The following is a 20,532-nucleotide window of genomic DNA, read 5'->3' as shown; positions in this document are numbered from 1 at the left end:
AAACAAAATCAAGTAAAATGGTGAACAGGTGATATGTTAACTGACCCATTGGCAAAATTAAATCCATTGCCCTAGATAAAATACTACATTGTTTCCATAGCCAATTATTAACAGATGATGAGTATGAGTGATGAAACATAATACATAGTGTCAGAAGCTAAATTATTTGACAAGTGTTAATTCGAAATGGAAATATTTTAAGTTATATTTCTTGTTTATCATGCCATTGAATTCATAATAATTTTGATTAACATTCCCAATATAAGTAATACATAGTACAGTGTATGTGTAATGATATAAACAGGATCACCTATATACATTGATAGTGCATATCAACCTTCACTCCCCTTATAATATAGATATATCACTATTTGTCATATCACATTAAAGCTTAATATTCAAGATATAAGTGTATGTAATAGCAAGCCAATAATCCAAGCCCTTGGTTTGAAATGGCTTCTAGATCTCACCGCCTTGGGCTGTCATACCCTGTGTGATGATTTTTATATGCCTTGATTCTTCGGCTTGAGAGTTGAGACCCATAACAACCGAACAAGGGCCTCTCGATTGTGATATTGTAATAATGTCTAGGAAGAAGGTTCATTAAGCAAGGTACTTAGAATGTAATGGAGGAACTCATCTCATCATGTCATTAAAATATAACCTTAGCTCCATCAGCTGCTGGAGGTAATCTGTCCAATAGGTGATAGACCGGCTTATATGCAGAGTATACCACGGGACAGGGAAGGAATATATTATAATAATTAATTCCTTCATTTCCTTTATAATCCCATTTCTTGTAATATGATAAATATTAAAACATGAAAAATATTCAGTTTGTCAAGTTGTAAATGTACTATTTATATATTTTCATTTTTTGAATATTTTTAAAAGTAAAGTTCGATATTTATTCAAACACATTTATGCTCCATAACAATAATTATATGTCAAGGATTTTAATAGTAGGTTAATGTTTAAAACAAACAAAAACATATTGGTCAGGAATGGATTGGAATAAAATATCTGCATTTTTACTATCTTCCTAGTGGTCTTGATAATTTCAAAGGAGATTTACACATTTCAGACAAGACTTTCTGTAAATAAATCGGGTGCAAGTGTGTGAAGTGTCCCTTATCTTAAAAAAAATCCTTTTCTTTCAGCTAATGAGTCTTGAAGTGTATACAAGTTGTGTACATGTTACTTGAAAAATATATGTATAATTCCATGGGATGTAGATTGGAATAGAAATTGAAAAGAAAAATAACATTTCCACTGCTAATCAACTTTTTTTCTTATTCTCCCCTGAAGGCTATAATAAATTCTGATCTTTTGTGCATTCTATATCTATGGTTGATCCTTCTTTTTTGTCTAAGCGTGTGAAACTCTGTAACTAAAATGTGTAACAGATAACAACTTTTTTCCAGCTCTTACTAGTCTTCTAGTCTTCTTTACTGTACTCAACTAAACCTTTTATTGCAGTGTTCAGCTCATTAACATATATATTTCTTGTTGACAATTTCTTTCTAATGAAGTTCTTATCAGTGTTACATGTTGTGTAAGGTACCATTAACTTGTTTACTTTGTTGTGAAAATTGTAAGATTAAAACATCTAAAGAAGGCATACATGAATTATGGAAGGAAAATAGGTATTATGGATTTGATAATACAATGATCGCTTATTCTTCAATACCCAAAGTATTGTAATCTTAGAATCATAGATTTGATCATAATAGGAGTGGTAATTAAAAGGGATTCTAAACATTTGTCATCATCCATACGATTTGCTTCTCATTTTGATTTGAACTCATTTTCTATCATTGCTGTTCTAAAGTTAAATGGTACATTTAAGGCAATGAAACAAGTACTGTTTTGTTACTAAATAATTTATATACCGTAGTCGGTTAGTAAACGGATTGATTTAATCTAAAGGAGAACATATCTACTCTTTCTGCAGTTGAGAATTTAACCACTGATCTAAACTAACCTCTGTATTCTTACTTTCTGCTCATTGCAATCAAATATATCTTGAGTTCTAAGTTGACTTTTGAATGCAGTGTTGAGTTTGATTTAAATTTTATTATTACATTTCAGTCTAATCTTTGTTAAATTACTATCTGATTGCTTTGAAATATATAGCTTAAATTTCATATCTTCTTCATACTGAAAATTATAATCTAATAAGCGTGAGTGTAGATTATTAGTTGTTTGAAATTGGCATTAGAGTTTGGGCCATTTACCTATTTGGTTACCATTAACTCTATGACGTGTTTGTATAATTGGCTAATACAGCTGTTGTTGTCTTAAATATACCTTATAACATAATATATATAATGTTTATCTTTCTTAGATAGGGACATTTGTTATTTTTAATATGTAGAAAATTACTCCATATCAGCTCCATAACTTGTCCCAATGCTCTACATTTTACTTTGTAAACATTGTCACAAGTCAAGGAAATGACTACTCATTTTCTCATGAACCCCAAGATGTATTTGATATTGACCTCGTAACCAATAAGAGCCAATCTCGAGATACTCATGACCAAAGGGACTTTTTTTTGTAATTTTCCAGTTTTCCTTTTTTTTTTAATAATCAAAATTCTAAATGATGTTGTTATTTGTTTATCATTCTCTTAGTCCTCAGGAGCGAAGTGTAGATGATTTGGAGATTATCTATGAAGAGCTTCTTCATATCAAAGCCTTGGCACATCTGTCTGGCATGGTCAAACGTCAACTGACCAGTGTCCTCGTCTTTGAGTGCCATGAGAAAGCTGGAACTGTCTGTAAGTTTGAAAGGTGTTTTACGTCCTTCAATTGAAATCTGTAGTACAGGCAAATCTATCCTTAGGATGATCTGCCATTGCTCTGTCGACATTTGCTAGATGAGATATAAGTTGTCAATTATGTTGAATGATTGTGTAATTATATTTGATTTTGGTTGAGGATTAGGTATTCTACATTTAATCCTGAGTAATTTTGAAATAAGAATATACTGTAAAATATTAGATAATAATCATCAAAATTGTATGTTTATAGTTGTCTGCACCAGTAACTCGACGATGAAGATTCATGGTAGTGAATCCCTATGTGTACATGTAGCAATTGAAACAGGTGTCACTAATTAATGTATTCTATTTCCATGTGTTTATGTCTTGTATTGCTAATAATTCCTAACATTCAAAATAGAAATCTTCATGGCATTCACAATTACATTCAAAATGGCATTCACAGTGACATTCACAATTACATTCAAACTAGCATTCATAGTGTCATTCACAATTACATTCAAAATGGCATTCATAATGACATTCACAATTACATTCAAAATGGCATTCATAGTGAAATTCACACTCACATTTAAAATGGCGCTCATAGTGACATTCACAATTACATTCAATATGGCATAGTGAAATTCACAATTACATTCAAAATAGCATTCACAGTGACATTCACAATTACATTCAAAATGGCGCTCATAGTGACATTCACAATTACATTCAAAATTTCATTCATAGTGACATTCACAATTACATTCAAACTGACTCTCATGGTGGCATTCAAAATGATCTTCCCCATGACATTGATCCTTTCCTTCCCTTATCAGTATTCCATCAAGGAGATGAGGGCCGCTCCTGGTTCATCATCCTGCGAGGATCAGTCAACGTGGTCAAGTATGGCAAGGGAGTCGTCTGTACTCTGCATGATGGAGATGACTTTGGCAAACTAGCCTTGGTTAACGATGCTCCTCGGGCCGCTTCAATTGTGCTACGAGAAGACAACTGTCAGTTTCTGAGAGTTGATAAATATGACTTCAATAGGATACTCAGGGTGAGTGCTGTACACTTGTGAGTTTCTTATTAAATAGTGATATCAATGAAGTTACAAAAGTGCCTTCAGGGTTTTGCAATTTCTCTCTTGATTAGTTACTTTGGAATGCTTTCTTCAACTACTGATTAGAGGGAAGAGAAAATGAAGTACAGACCTGTTAGATGTGGAAACTGGTAGGAGTTGTTATATTGCACTGCATAGTACATTGCACGTAAACATCTTTTTAGAAGTAATATGTTGATTAAACATATGTTTTCTTATTATGACGTGTCTTTTTTAAATGATTTACATGTAGCAATGTCTCATAGTATGGAGATCCTACATTAGCTTCTGTGACTATTGCTCCAGGCTTTATTTCATCGAAACCAAAGGTATAAGCTTAGGGTTAGGTTTTCACTTTGGTTTGAGGTCGGGTTTAGGGCTATGATCAGGGTTAGGTTTAGTGTTGGGTGCTGGAGTCAAAGTTAATGTTATTAATGTAGGGGTTGCTACAGTGTATTTGTTGCCGGAGCAGGTGTTGTACAACCCTGTTGTTAGATAAAGCCATCATTATCCATGAAAGCAAACTTATCTCCTATGTTTAGTATGTGATAGAGCTCTAGATTGTTTCTGTTTTCCTTTTCAGGATGTAGAAGCTAACACTGTGAGGTTAAAGGAACATGGTCAAGATAGCTTGGTGCTAGAGAAGATACCTACAAGCACACAACATAGTAACAACAATAAACATCATCATGTCAGCTACAGGTGAGGAGAATTCAGTAATGTGTGGGGTACAAAGTGTTTACTTATACATAGGTTTATATAATCTAAATGTACCAGCATGTCTATAGGGCTTAGGTATTGATTGAAGCGATATACTCACTATTATCGAAAAGCAAATTTTGTTGACAGCTTCATCAAGTCGATTTGAATTGGCATGGAATTGATTGAGTAAAGAAGAGGAGATTTTTTTTCAATTTGGGGTTGCAATTGAAGTGGATGTGTTATCACTTATTTTGATTATGGTCTTTGGAATGGTTACCCCCCAAAAGGGTCTATAATAGAGGAGTAGGAAAATATGGGTTGTAAACTATAATGAAATCTTTTATGAAATGTAAGGTTCAATCAAAGAAGGATTAAAAAAAATAAAAAGCGTTTTAAAAGAAAAGAGTTCATTCTGTTTCAACAATGTTTAAAAATTAGCGATAAATGATAAATGTCTGTTTGTTTGTGGTCTGTAGGTATTCTGTAATGGCTGGTGTTCCAGAGAAGATGTTAGAGCATCTCTTAGAGACGAGGATTGATAGCAAGTATGATCCAACAGATACCTTCCTAGAAGACTTCTTATTAACACACATTGTCTTCATGCCGAGTGAGAAACTATGTCCAGCACTCCTACAACAATATCCTTCCACAAATAATGGTTCTATGATCAGTCCTTCAACTGTCACGCTTTCATTCACTGTATGATTCTCCCCCTCCCCCCCCCCCTCTCTCTCTCTCTCTCCCTCTTTCACTTTCTCTCTCTTTCTCTTACTTTTAATAATAAAATTTAAAGCATATTACTTAACTTCCAAAAACGCTTCTAAGTTTGCAAAGAGGGATGTAATGGAAGGCTCATATTTGATCATGCTGGCTATCTGGAAAGAGGAAGCTGAGAATCAACCAGCATGATATGCCTGGAATCCTCTTTCAAAAACATTAACATTTTCTGTGTTATATGAAAAAATAAGATTCTTCCTTCAAAAGATGATGTCATCCATGTATAAAAATTCATCTATGGAGTCATGTTTGAAATCTTTTCTGAGAGGCATTTTTCAAAGAGGGTAATCTGTACCAGATGTGAACTTACCCTAGATAGAATAAATGTTCCTTGACTAGCTGTATACCTATCACTCTGAGAGGACATCATCTAGAGGCCCAGAGCAAGAGACGATAGACCACATTGTCAACAACAAAAGAAGAGTTGTGCAGCTGGTTTGTCTGTGGCATGTGGTCGCTGGATATGCCTTCAAACAAGACACAACCATCATGCAGTTTTTAGAGGTAAGAAGAATCCGTTTGGTATCTTTCAACAGCAAATAAACATAGTCTAAACTGCCTTTAGAGTGACTTCTCTGCAACTCAACTCTTTTGAGATTGCAATGCCAAATATCACTGAGAGAACTCACAGTTACTTTAGTTACACTGAAGACAATTTAGTCACAGCTGTTCAAAAATTTTACATATGTCTAGGTGAGTGAGAGGTACATACTCTCGTTTGCTGAACCTGTTTATGTACGTGCGTTTTTAATTGATTAGGTACAGAATATGGATTCTGATTAGGAGGATGAGATGGATCAAGAATAGTAATATTGTAAACGATTGAAGGATGATGGAATGTACCCCATGCACATTTAGAGAGAATGGTTTGTGCAATGCAACTGGATTTGGGTCTGTTTGTGTTGTCCTTCTTGGCACTTCGTGTAATGATAATAATGTGACATGTAGTGCCTTGGGATAGACATGCAATTGTAAAGTAGAATCTGTGAGTCTTTGGAAATTATGCTTTTAAGACATCATGTATGTCATTAAAGTTTTGCTTAAAAAACAATTGAAGTATAATTTTACAATTTATCTGCAACCAAATCATAGTGTATTAATCTCAATAATTATATGGTTTGTCAGAATGTATTGCAGAAGAAAACATTGTAGTATAATCTTACATTTTGTAGAACAGAATATTATTTGTGTTTTCCTGATGAATTTGCTTTACATTTCTGTGTAGACATTATTCTCAGCTGTGTGTGACGACTGTCCAGCCTACCCCAGTCTTCAGGACCCTCTAGCTAGTCTGGAACAGGTCCTAAAAGCTGTGAAGTCCACCAAGGATTCAGGTTCACATACATGGCAGGTACAGACACAGGTGAGCCGATTGCAACAATTTAAATGTATAATTATCTTCAATTTTCATGTTGCATGCTGCCCTCTTTGGACACGTCTGTGTTTTATTTCTTAAGTTTATATCTATCTATATTTTGTTCTTGTATTAGCATCATACCTATGTTTTGGCCATGTCTTTACATGCGATAGGTCATTAGACATAATCATTATCACAGGGAACATTGTTTTGGTGGCAGCAGTGGGATATAATAACCCTTTAACCATTTGAATACAAATTGGTTTGGGTACAGAATGCAGTTGTCATAGACACCAGGTAACAGCTAACAAGATAAAAGCATGTTCATTCATGGAAAGTGTCAGGTACAGCATCTTATTTTCTGGGGGATCCACAAACTACAACCACTGCTTTTTAGTGGATCCCCCCCCCCCCCATTTCCTCAGAAATTAAGAATTTCTTGTAATAATTTGATTGTATGCAAAGTTTATTTGTATAGTTTCTTGAAAAAAATGAATTATGTATGAAATAAAATGTTATATCTTTGTTTACCTTTCTGTTGGAAATGAAATAAATATGAATATAAAATATGAATTTGCTAAATGTGACAATTAAGTCCAGTGATGTGAGATTATTTCAAAGTATTTTTCATGGTTTCATGATTGACTCACATCCAAGCTCAAGACATTTTGGTGCTATTTCTGTGCTGTAATAGATGATAGATATGGCCTGTTACCTCATTGTGTGTGAAATAATTCTCTTACACTTTCATTTTCTATCCAAACTTCTATTTTTATTGTCCTTTCGTCATGTTTCTTCATCTACAGAACCTACAGCTCTGTTTCCAAAATTTAAAGCATTTTAGACATATTGTTTGATTGTCAGTTTGTTCTCCTTACCATTTCAGATGATTTCATTTTCAAATTTTGTACAGATACACAACCCTCAAATGTGCCTCTTTATTCATCACCTTTCCATAATATGTGTGCAGGTATTAAGTGAATCAAGAACTCATCAGGAAGACGAGCTTCGTAGAACACCTATCAAGGCCAAAGATGAAAGTAAGATATCTTCCTATCTTTTACTCCCGTCTCATTTAATTATTGTAATTACTTGAGGCACATGCTTGTGGTAATTGAATCTTGTGAAGAGGAAGCAGCTTGATCAGCTGAACATTGAAGATTTTCTTACCTGTGAAATTTCACATTACTTTCATATTCAGTAATACGTGTTCAGGATATCTTTAACATACTCATGTATGTCATCTAGGCAAGTTGTGACTTAAAGATCCAAACAAAAAACATAACAGAAATGTCTTTAAGCAATTCACTCTTGCTGCCAATGGACCTATAAACAAAAAATTACAAATTATCGAGTTAAAGAGACACAGATATTAAGGTTTCTAAATCAATCATAAGCTGTTGGTCTGAAGCCTGTCACTATATTGATTGCAAACTATTATTTCCATTGTAAACAGAGTAAGATCTATAGTCTCATTTTCATTACTTTCTGAAGCCATATTCAAGGTTTATTGTGCTGACCACACCTACACCACACTACGTGTTCACATGGATACCTCTGTGACGAACATCATTCAGACTGTCTCAGAGAAGATGTGTCTAGGAAACGACCTGGTGCTCTGTGAGGTCAAGTCATCTGGAGGTAGGTTGGAAACAGGAATAGCTCCGGTAAATAGCAAGCTAAATTAACTTGTCAAAGTTTACTTAATGTTCCTCTCTGCTTTCAGAATATGGCTTGGTGTCCAGTTCATACTAACTTACAAGTTCCTGTCTTTATCCACTGCATTTCTGCAACTATGGCTGTCACAGACCATGCCTAGTCTAAATAACACTTAGGATGTGCTTTACAACTAATTTCTTAACATTACTAAAGATGTAACATTGAGTCCAATTTCCTTCAATCTTTTCAGACTATAGATATAATTTACAACTTTATTTATGTATCTGAATGCAGTGCAAGTATGAACTAATTTTGAAGTTTATATATTTGTCATATCAGTGTTTGGAGCCTATCATTTAAATGTACTGTTTTATTGATTTTATTTTCAGAGCGGTTGTCATTTCACCAGAAGGATGTATGCATAGCAACAAGTTTGAGTTGCAATGGAAGAATATTCATCACCCTTAGAGATCACTTAGATGCCTTGGTAAGTGGATGGAACCTGAGAAGTGCCGGGAGGGGGGATGGGGTAAGACAATTCCAAGTCTGCTTGATTATGCACTTTCCATGATAGTCCTGATTGATATCGGTCAGGCTGAGGAGGATTCAATTTGTTGATATGCTATCTTATAAATGTGACGTGTATTGAACATTGTATCAGAAACATTGTGTATGTCATATATATATTTTATAAGGAAAGATTAATGTGAATATTTGCATCAAGTCAATCATAAATTAACAGCAGAGATACTTAGTGGGACTACCAATAAATTTGAAGTTTATTCAACACTCTTCATACATGTAAAAGCATTTAAAACATACAAATAAAGAAAGGAATGATGAGAAAAGAACAAGATGGTGATAAAAATGACAATGGCAATTTATGAGAGCATTTGGGAAAGACAGAAAGGAGTGATTCCTTATATGAAAACCTACCCCTAAACACAACTATCTAAGCCATGACTCCTTCCCACATTATTGATTGAATATGCACAATGAGAAGATCATACTAAACATTTGAAGTATTTATGTTTGTCTTTAATGGTGTACAAGTATATACAAAATGTTATTATACTTTATGTTATGTTTGTTTATGTAGAAGAGTCTAAAAAGCAATGAAATAATATAGAGTCAGCTTTCATCATCTGCACTGTTAATCACATTGTCTTTCTCACAGACACCACTGCCTGAACAAGAAGGACCAAGCGAGGGCTCTGTTTCATTTCTGGAGCCAACCAGTTCTCGAGAGCTTGCCTATCAGATGACGATGTATGACTGGCAACTCTTTCTCTGTACACATGAGGTATAAACGCAAAAGAAGTCTCAATCGTAAAGCCTCTTTAGCTATCTACTCACTGTAAAAAAAAATACTCACTCGAATAACAAGCTGCACTAACATTTATACCAATTCTGTCAGAGTAATACATTGTTTTACTATACTTAGGAATCCTTGCACAAAATACATGTGAGACAATGCAAAACTATTTACTTCAATACTCCTGCTGCTCTATAGTGCTTAAAGGCTTGTTGTATGGAAGAAAAACAATTTCAAAACCAATTAAAGGTGTTTAGACATACGCTGTGATGGTCTTCAAATCACATTCAAAGGTTAAAAAGTATTATACCAGTATCATAATGACACACTGATAATGATGTTCTAATATATTTTGTTTTTTCATTCTTTCTAAATGTTGTCAGTGTGAGTTCATCTATCACACATTTGGGAGGCATAAATACCGGCGCATCACAGCTAATCTAGACGTCTTCCTACGCCGATTTAATGAAGTGCAATCCTGGATCGTGACTGAGCTCTGTCTGACGTCACATATCAGCAAGAGGGTTCACCTTCTCAAGAAATTCATCAAAATAGCTGCCCAGTAAGGAAATATTTCATTGCTTTTTGCATTAAGAGCAGAAAATCCAAGCTTCTCAAAACATGAAGACTGATAAGAACTATATTTCCAACCCTGACTTTGAGAGGCCACCTGTCTTTTTAGAATCCCAATTCTTTGAACATACTTAAACCTATATTACATGTACCCTGTATATATTTTATCAGATTACTTGCCTGTAAAAATGGCTCTTTTAGATTTTATTTTGTATCAGTACCAAGATAAATACTTCTTCAGTTCATTATTTCCATTGAGTGATGTCAAGTTGGGTGTTAGTTTTAGTGTTAGTGTTTAGAGCAGTCAAGAACTCTTAAATCGAGCTAAAAATTTGCTGATGAAATTAAGAGCCTGATACCGATATCAATGTCGATAGCTTAACACCACTGTGACATCGTCACACAGACATCATTTCACGATGATGATTTAAAAATAGGACATCAAAACAAAAGATATCGTGAAAAGCACAGAATAAATTTACACTTGTTTCTCTGGTCTTATAAAATAACTCATTTTACACAAAAGAATTTATGAATCACATAGTACAGGACCTGTTTCTCATATTTATATTTGATAGTCAGACAATAAATGTGTGACAGTTGTGTGGGTACAACACTAACACCAAACTGGAATTCAACATTTGCTTAATCCCTAGGGGCTATAGTGTTAGTGAATAGGACATTTGTACAAAAAATGTTAACACCAGCCAGAAAGGTCGGTTCAGCAGACTACAATTTTGCAAAATTGATAACACTAGCTACCGGAAATTGACGATATTCAGAGGTCAAAGACTTAACACCAGCTGATTTCCATTTCTGTGTTTAGGGCTGGTGTTAGTGTTTATTAAACACTAACACCAGCCTTAAACACCCAACTTGAAATCACTCATTGTCCTTCTGTTGAAACGTTTTAAAAACCCTTGTGATTTAATTTTGGTACATCTGAAGCGGCCTATTCGGTTATGTAGTTTATGATCTCAGATATCATGGTTTCCCATTGATAACAGCTTAATTTTGATTTTTTTTTTTCTCTCTGTCTCTCTCTTTTTCTGTTTGTTTTCTTATAGCTGTAAAGAGTACCAGAATATGAACTCCTTCTATGCTATTATCATGGGACTGAGCCACATGAGCGTGAGCAGATTAGCACAGACATGGGACGTATGTATCAATCTCTCTCTAGCTCTCTCTCTCTCTCTCTCTCTCTCCCTCTCTCCCAATCTCTCTCTCTCTCTCTCTCCCTCTCTATCTATGTGTCTCTCTCCATCTTTTTCCTTCCTCTTTCTGTTGATTTGTTAAACTCCTGTGCATCCTCTCTTTCTGTCTCTGTATACTATGCATTTCTCTCTTCAAGTCTTTAATGTAATCACATAAAATCAAGATTTATCACAAAGCTAGGTCGTCATACATGGCAGAAGAAATGAATCGTATGACACATCCTAATGTAGTAACCTGTCTAAGTCCAGACACCTATCTCAGATGTGTTTTGGTAGACTGAAGATAACTGAGGTTTAGAACAATTGCATTGTAGTATAAACAGGCCATAGAAAAATATGGTCTTTTCTCCAGGGAAATGGGATAGTCTACTTGAGTTTGCACACACATGAAAAAGAACACCTGTTGCTCGAATAGAAAAATCCATAGAAAAGAATTGAAAGTAGCGAAACAGGTGTTAAACAATAGCGATTGTAAAAAGGTTTCTCAGTATTGTGCTATCGAGATCCCACTAGCAAATATATTTTACTGTTTAGGGTAGCGGAAATTTATAGAGTAGATTGGGTGATACCAATACAACTTTATTTTTTTTGGAGGGGGGGGGGGGATGGGCTTATCAAAATGATCCTAACCATCCTAATGAAATTGTTCAGCAATTGATATATGAAATGCATTGATCAAGCAAAACCATTCCCTTTCTAGATTGACATCTAATTCTTGCTCTTTCTCTTTCCATCTGCAGAAACTTCCCAACAAACTGAAGAGAGTATTCTCAGATTTTGAAGCTTTGATGGACCCATCGAGAAACCATCGTGTGTACCGCCTAGCTCTCTCAAAGATGAGACCTCCTATCATACCGTTTATGCCTCTGCTTATTAAAGACATGCTCTTCACTCATGAGGGGAACAAGACTTACTTTGAAGGTCTCGTCAACTTTGAGAAAATGGTACGTGGCATTTTATCTCTTATTAGACCAGGGGGGTGTTTCATAAAGCTGTTCGTAAAGTTACGCATGACTTTACGAACAACTTGAATATGAAGTGCCAGATAGGATGCCCAAAGCTTCTCCTGATGTTTTAACAAAGTGTGATAATATTTCCAATAACCTCAATTAAATTATGGAAAAAAATATACTTTGCATTAAAAATGTTTGTTATAATAAGAATTTTAAGCTACATTTTTACAGTGCAACTTAAGTTGATGCAGTTAAAAAAGATTGAGCATCCCATTGGGCTTTTCATATTTAAGTCATTCGTAAAGTCATGCGTAACTTTACAAACAACTTTATGAAACACCCCCTGCTTATTAATTAATTCAAATTTCTTCACAAGTATTTTTCCTGTGCTGCATGTTCAGGGAATTTGTAAACTAAATGAGGAATTTGCTATCTACTAAAGATATGGACTTTGAAGAAGTACAAACTCTATAATTTTCATTTAATGGACTTATTTTTCCTTTCATTCACAATATTGAGTTAAGGTTTAAATAACCATGACAACTTTTCTACTTTAAATCCAAAATTACATTTCAAATGATGTAAACAAATTATATGATAGATATGATTAATGTATACTGTAATCTTCAAAACTAATTTAATCTTGTGATTGGTCCTTTCAAACTAACATTTCTTTTTGTTTGGTATCTTTTCAATATTTGTTTCTCTGTTGAGAAAGTTGAATCCTAGTTGCACAATTTTTTTCAAGAATGAAATCTCAATCCAATCCAATCCAAAAGATATTTGATATAGCGCCTTTTCCTTGCAGTTACAAGGCGCTGCACACACGCTCCACAATGTTTGGGCCACTTAAAACAAAAATTAGACACTCAGAAGAAACTTTTAATTGTATACTACTCATTTATTACAGTAACCATATTTAGTGATTGAATTGAAATATAATCTTGACAATGTTATAAAGGTGATAAGGATTCTTTGTAAAACTTTCTAACTTTTGACAATGCCAATCTCTTTGACAGCATCTAGTAGCATCGATCATGAGGGTTGTCAAGTACTGTCGAAGTGAGAACTTCAAACTAGACTCACCTCCAGCAGTTAAGAATGTCAAAGAGATCGTGAGTTATGTCAGGTAAGAAATCAGAATAAGTATGATACATTCTAGATAGTATAGATAAAGAACTAGTGGAACCAGTGCAGGTCAAAGTATTCAATTCAAATGATTTTATTCAAATCCAATGATTGTACCGTATATCTTATGCAATACAATGAATAAGTATATTACAAAAATATACGATGAAACAAGACAAATATAATAGTAATGGCACAAGAAAAGAGGAACTGACTAGAAGCAGAGCTTGTAGAAGTATTAGGTCCTCGGAGGCTGTTTTACAATATGTCTGGAAAACAAATATCTATGGAAAATCAATAAATTAAAAAAATAATCAAGAAATTATGAATTAAGCCAAAACTTAGAAGAAGTTTAGAGCTGTGATTGCCTTGTGATCCCGGCAGCTAATCACAGTCCATTATTTATTACGTGCCTGTTAGCTTCTGTTATATTCTTCAATTTTGGCTTTCTCTTCATTCGTGCGATTTACTCTGATGATTACTAGATGAAAAGCTTTAGTATGTTTGTATCCTTGCTATTCTTCAGACTTGCTTGTTTGACTATCTGTATGACATGTTTAGAATTTCAAACTTAAAATACTTTCATAAAATCCACTTTTGCTTCTTTGATTGTAGGAATCTTCAAGTGATTGATAACACCAAGCGATTAATGCAGCTTTCCTACACCCTGGAACCTCCTAAAACCTGATTTCTACATTGCTCTTTGAAGACACCATAGTATTAATTAACAGGATTCAAATGGCTTCCAACTTCTGAATACTATGTTCAGTCATTGTCAACCTTTTGTATTCCTTTCATTTTTATCATCTTCCATGTGCCATCATTACCACCACCACCACCACCACCACCATGCACCACAATCATCATCATCATCATCATCATCATCATCATCATCATCATCATCATCATCATCATCATCATCATCATCATTATTATCATCATCATCATTATCATCATCATCATCATCATTACCACCACCGCTATTATCATCATCATTAACCACTACCATTCCAATCATCATTACCATCATCGTCATCAGCTTCATCAACAGAAAGGTCTAAATCATTTAAGCCTTCAAATTGTTTCATTACATTATACAATGTAGCTAGTAACATAATTATATAACTCCATTGTTGAAAGGAGAGAAAACTGATTTGAAATTATCCTTACTTTCCAACAGCTAATTATTCAAAAGTAAAGAAAGGCTTTTTTCATGTTATAAACTCAAAATGGCTTCATGGCTTGTGGATCACGCAGAATAAAAAAAGCATGAAGGATACCTTAGGAATGAATGAAAACGAATCTATGCAGGAGTGTTATCAAAAGATAAACAATCACATTGATCTATGCAAACAAATCTGGATATTACTGCAGTAAAGTATTGGCGGATATAATTATGTAGAAACTATTTAAAAGTGATTAAGCACGCCACTTTTGACAATTTTTGTTTAGTTTAATAGGATGACAACTCATTAATATTTGGTTTCATGTTGATTTTAGCCTTTGGAAAACAAGGAAATAGAATTAATCAGTGTCACTGTCCCTTAAAGTGTGTATGAGTTTCAGATGCTACTGGGTGAAGAAGAAAGAAACGGGTCTATTGATTATTTAATTGTATCAAGAACCAGGAAATCAGGACTATACTGTGGTTGAAAATTTGTTTCATAAAATTCACTTTGGATACAATAGAACATGTAGCAGCATGAAGGTAATAGGATGAAAGAATGTGAAACTTACATGCTGGGACTTCTTACAGTCTTCTGCTATCACTGTGTCTATGTATTAAATGCAGATGATTATAGATTGTTAAGAAATTTGCTGATTTTCCCTAAGAGAAAGAGAGAGAGAGAGAGAGAGAGAGAGAGAGAGAGAGGGGGGCTAGCTGATTCCCATAGCCAGTTTAGTGGTGCACGGGACTGTCATATTAAACTAACAAAAAACAGCTATCTTATACTAGACATCAGTGATGGAATTAATTTTTACAAATTACTGACTAGCAGCTGTATATTGTTATACAAGATGTGATGCCTTTGACTGGATCTCATTTGGTCCAGTATTTAGAGGCCTCTGATCCTTCATCATTGTAGTGCATTAGGACCAAGGCCAGGCTTGTTACTGATTAAGATCTAGTTAGTCATCTACATGTACTTGGTGCAATACTCTACTATTTCATAATAATATAGAATTTTCTGTCCATTTTAACAAATTTAATTCAATTTCATCAATGTGCAGATCACTTTTGACCTGAGAATCCAGCAAAGTGAAAATGTCAAAGTTAATTCATTCATTTGTGATTCATGTTGGTAATTGGTCAATCAATTAAAACACCTGTCCATTCAAGTTGATAAGACTTCATTCAAATTTGTCTCACCTGATGATCCAATGCAGAATGTCTGTGTGCTTTGAATTTCAAGATAATTCAATTGAAATTCGTTGGATAGACATAGATATTGGGCTAAACTGTTGTGAAAGGAAGGCAAACACTTTCTTCATAATTATATATGCCTTCTTAATTGTTGAATAAGATGTATGAAATAATCAATACAAGCTTTTATTTTATAGGTATACATATAGTTTCCCTTTCATGAATCTTATTTCAAATGTCAAAGCGAGAAAACAAATGAAATTTCCTAGGGACAACAAAGGAAATGCAGACGATTGTTTTTTCCATTACCGGTAGCCATTTCCTCTCTCTCATGAAATCAATCTTTTTTTAGGTGTGAAGTCCCTAAAGCAGTCACATGGTTTCCATCATTATGTTGTAAACTTATTCATTCATATTTTAGAAGGCAAGCTGACTGGGAATCATCATGACCAAAGCCAGAGCAATCAATGATTACCCCCCAAAATAGAATATAAGACAGAGAGCTGAAGAACCCACTTGAATTATTCTGATAATGATAAAGACTAATATTCATAAGCCTACTCAGCTATGCTGTTAAAGCCCCACTGCACTACTTATTGGAATTGCACCCTCTATATAGCAAACAATGCCTAATCGGTGCCTGTTGGTCCCCCATGATCCTCTTTTTCTTATGTTAATTGAGAGCTGATTTGATGAGATAACCACCTGTCAGTGACCTTGCAGGGAGGTCTTATCCCCTGGGTAAACTAGTGCAGATGGGCTTTAAAAGGAGTATTCCTCCAAATACACATGGGAATGAAAGGATTGAGCCTATTAATTATCCATGAAGCAAACAAACGCATGACAAATATTTAATTGGGCATTGACGAAATTGATTGCAAAATGACTTTATTGATTTGTGCAATGGTACATTGGCAGCTGGAGGTTAGCAAAGAAGATTTAACTTTGACGAAATTGGATACATAATGATAAAATTTAGTAGACAAAATTTAAAATGAATGACCAACGACGAAATTGACATTGAGATATGCAAGACACAAAGTTTTGGGCCGAAATTCAATGAAACAATTGTGAAATTTAAGGAAAAAGTGTTAAAATGGACGGGAAAACATATATATCCTTTAGAAACATATTCTCTCTATAATTGGAGAGCTGAAATTGAATATCAACAAATTCAAAAAATTATTTCATCATGGAGTTAGTTTTGAGATAGCGCCATAGTTATATATATTATCTCATTCTTCATTGTTTAAATTATTTTCTTGTTCTTTTAAAAATATGCAAATTAGAGGGCAGTTTGATCTGCCGCATTATATAATTCCAAGTTGTTTCAAAGCTAACAGGTTATTTCTAAGTCAAATTAAGTTATAAAACAACAGATTATAAAAGATGGTGATTTTCTTAAAGTGCCTTGGTAATGCAGTGATCTATATCTGTAATATTTGTATTCATGATAATGTGTAAGTGTATAGAAAGATGTATAAAAGATTATCTGTATATCAAAATAATGAAATATTGTATTCTTTATTCTTCAGATCTTATGTTGAAAATGTTTGAAAATCTTCACTCCATCTTTGTCAGACGTAATATTCAACAATGATATGTTCAATGTTAGATTTATTTAAAAGATGTTTATGTTCTTACTCTGAGCTGATCATATTACGACGCATTCCTATCTATGTGTTCCTTCAAACTGGTCATTGTGTGCTATGTCTATACTCAAGTTATCATATACTTTGAAAAGACACTTGCCTTTAAATTCTTTGATCTATTTTCTGAAAGATTATATATGTACACGCAAACAATCAAATTTCATCTTGATTTTTAAAGTTTCCCCTAATAAGCATGCCTACATTACATATCATTGACTACACTTATATATTTCATGATGTGTTACATTCCTTTTTATCAATATTTATCTATTTTTAACTTAAAACCTTGAAATATTCTCTTCTTGAACTAATATTCAATCTTTGACAAGGCTTTAGAAGATTGTATTTGTGTTTCTTTGGAGTACAGGAGTATTACCATATTAATTCTCCTATATTGGTGCTTAGATACATACAATATCTTGTCAAATTTCTGCATCAACATCCAGTCTAATTACAACAAATTATTATGAGTGTGATTTTTTATGGCACACCCTATTACATAGAATGACAAGAGTGATACATATTTTTAATTCATTTTATATTTGAATCTCATCATAATCTAGTATGATAGTTGTTATACTTGAATGTTTTAACATCAATTAGGTACCATCTCTCAAACTTCACTACTAGATGTCCAATATTAATTAGCTGGTATTAATAACAGCAGAAACAAAAATGATGACAGCATTTGTTGTATACAGGGGTTGTATAAAAGCATATTTGCTACCATTAGTTTTAGGGTGCATATATGATGGAAAATTTTCTGTAGGGGAAATGGGAATATCTGATTTTGTTTTGTTTTAGTATAGAGCAAATGGCAGGGGGTAACCTCGCTAGTCATAAGGGTGGCTATTCATAACATGCAACTTCCTATACGTGAAGAACCGCTATTCATAAAACGGAAAGGGGGTCACTATTCATAAAGGCGAAAGGACCGCTATTCATAATGTGAGATGAGGGTCGCTTTTCATAATACGCATAGCATGAATAGCAACCCTCTTCTCATATTATGAAAAGCGACGCTCTTCTTCGATTGTTAACAGCGGTCCCCAATTGGGGAGAACTTTGCAAGATATATCACAGAGTTGTCGATCTGTGTTTCATTGATCTCAACTTTTAAAAATCCCAAATTGTTTTAATTTTTATTAGGATTTTGCTCAAACCATCACTGACCTGTTCCGTTCTTTTTTTATTAGTCTGCTTCTAGTAAAACCAACTTGATATCAGAGTGGACTTACCCTCTCATGCATTTTACAAGCCTTAACAAAAACATTTCTCCATGTAGTCTCAAGAGGATAATGTTCCTTCTCCCTATCAAAATTTAAAACATTTTTGACCGACTTGATCATTTCCCGTATTAAAAAAGTTTGTGGCTTTATAACTAGGTATATGAATAAATGAAGGACCCTGTAGAGTATGTTATTTATTATCTAAGTAAATGCAGTGCACTTCCTAACTCGCAAGATGACACGCAAACAGGAAAAGACCAGAAACTCTTCCACACGCAAGGATGTTATCATGTATCCCTGGTGGTATTATAACGGAACTAGTTTATTCAGGTTCCATTAAAAAATGGATTAAACGAATACGAACCCCATTTTTTTATATTGCTGTTGGTGGGAAATATTATGTCTTCATCAGAAGAGGCGAAACACAATCCGTGGTTTAGATTTTTTGGTTAAATGTTTGATCTTATAAAAATGATTCCTTGCAAGAACAACAAAGACTACGTTATATTCTTCAAGTAATTTAACTACTAGTAGGATTAGAGTCCCCCAGCAAAGAATTGTGCCCGGCATACTCATATGCCCGCCCTCGTGTGTCTAATTGTTCAGTGATGTATTTTTTACATTTCTCTATCTGCCATGATATTCACAAATGTCTTTGTTTGTGAATATTTTCACAGATGATCTCTTTGACTGATTGCGACAGTATTGTGTTGTCGTCTTGCAATAAAACAAATCATCTGATGTCATTTGTATTCTCAATTGAAAAAGAAAATTGTGTTTTCGTAATTTTGTTTGTTTTTTCTTTTGTCAGTTTTCTCCTTAAGTTGTCCGATTTACATTATAATACTTTGATTCTCTTCTGTTTTTACAATTAACGCTGAGTAAATGAAGTCTTAGCACTGACTGAGTGCGAAGTTGAAGCATGAACTAATGTGTAAACAGAGAGCAGTGACAATAAAACCAATAGATGGAAACGGGACTGGAAGCGAGAAAGATACATATATTGAAACTGTAAGAAAGAGAGGATGCAGGAAAGAGGCAGACAGACAGAGAGAGAGTCGAGAAAAGATGGTGTGATAGAGAGAGAGAGACAGAGAGAGAGAGAGACAGACATCAGGCGCGGATCCAGGATTTCTTATGGGGGGGGGGGGCAAATTTGTAATCTATTTGGAATTTAGTGTGCTGAAATTTGAAAATCGTGCCGGCCAATATTTCGCTCAGTGAGGGGGAGGGGGTACTGAGCACTATTTTTTTTTTTTTTTTGGCCCTCGAAAATTTGAAAAATCGCACTGCCCCCCCCCCCCCCCTTGAGCGCCAGGGGGAGGGGGCCATCTCCAAAAAAAGGTAAAATTATCGTTTTTGTACATGACAGACATAGAGGGTGGATGAAAGAGAGAGAGAGGGTGGAGGGAAGGGAGATACAGAGTGACATTTTAGGCTGATAATCGGATAATAGTAATTTCGATGCAAGCATTGTGCACCCTGGTTCCATTAGTCCTTCACGAAATCAAATCACGAATAATCAAATGAAAAGCATGTGCTATGATACTTGCACGAGGCATGTCTACTGACATTAGTAGTCTAGAAAATATTTGAGCCTGAACATATTTAGCGATTGTTTTAAAAAAAATTGAATAGCTAAACGAAGAGGATGGCCTATACAAAATCGCAAATACGCGAATAAATTTCCAAACTTACACAAATAATATGCAGGGAACGATTTATTGTATTCATAGTTT

At 34.3% G+C, this 20,532-nt stretch overlaps 1 protein-coding gene across 2 annotated transcripts in view; it reads left to right on the top strand.

The window, feature by feature from the left end:
* Positions 1-14,415, top strand: part of LOC579050 (rap guanine nucleotide exchange factor 4) — a 38,505-nt gene extending 24,090 nt beyond the window's left edge. For both annotated transcript variants that reach the window (XM_030990948.1, XM_030990947.1), the window contains 15 exons: positions 2,637-2,782; positions 3,604-3,827; positions 4,453-4,571; positions 5,048-5,209; positions 5,696-5,852; positions 6,574-6,711; positions 7,676-7,745; positions 8,200-8,346; positions 8,754-8,851; positions 9,542-9,667; positions 10,063-10,241; positions 11,320-11,410; positions 12,207-12,410; positions 13,439-13,548; positions 14,163-14,415. In XM_030990948.1, coding sequence (XP_030846808.1) covers positions 2,637-2,782; positions 3,604-3,827; positions 4,453-4,571; positions 5,048-5,209; positions 5,696-5,852; positions 6,574-6,711; positions 7,676-7,745; positions 8,200-8,346; positions 8,754-8,851; positions 9,542-9,667; positions 10,063-10,241; positions 11,320-11,410; positions 12,207-12,410; positions 13,439-13,548; positions 14,163-14,235 — 2,044 coding nt within the window. In that variant the 3' untranslated portion in view covers positions 14,236-14,415. The remainder of the gene's footprint in view (positions 1-2,636; positions 2,783-3,603; positions 3,828-4,452; positions 4,572-5,047; positions 5,210-5,695; positions 5,853-6,573; positions 6,712-7,675; positions 7,746-8,199; positions 8,347-8,753; positions 8,852-9,541; positions 9,668-10,062; positions 10,242-11,319; positions 11,411-12,206; positions 12,411-13,438; positions 13,549-14,162) is intronic.
* Positions 14,416-20,532: the final 6,117 nt, after the last annotated feature.

Source organism: Strongylocentrotus purpuratus, unplaced genomic scaffold, assembly GCF_000002235.5.
Source record: "Strongylocentrotus purpuratus isolate Spur 01 unplaced genomic scaffold, Spur_5.0 spur5_scaffold_19, whole genome shotgun sequence".
In the NCBI taxonomy this organism is placed as follows: domain Eukaryota; kingdom Metazoa; phylum Echinodermata; class Echinoidea; order Camarodonta; family Strongylocentrotidae; genus Strongylocentrotus; species Strongylocentrotus purpuratus.
Note: the sequence above shows the minus strand (reverse complement) of the source record. Positions and strands in the feature narration are given on the sequence as shown.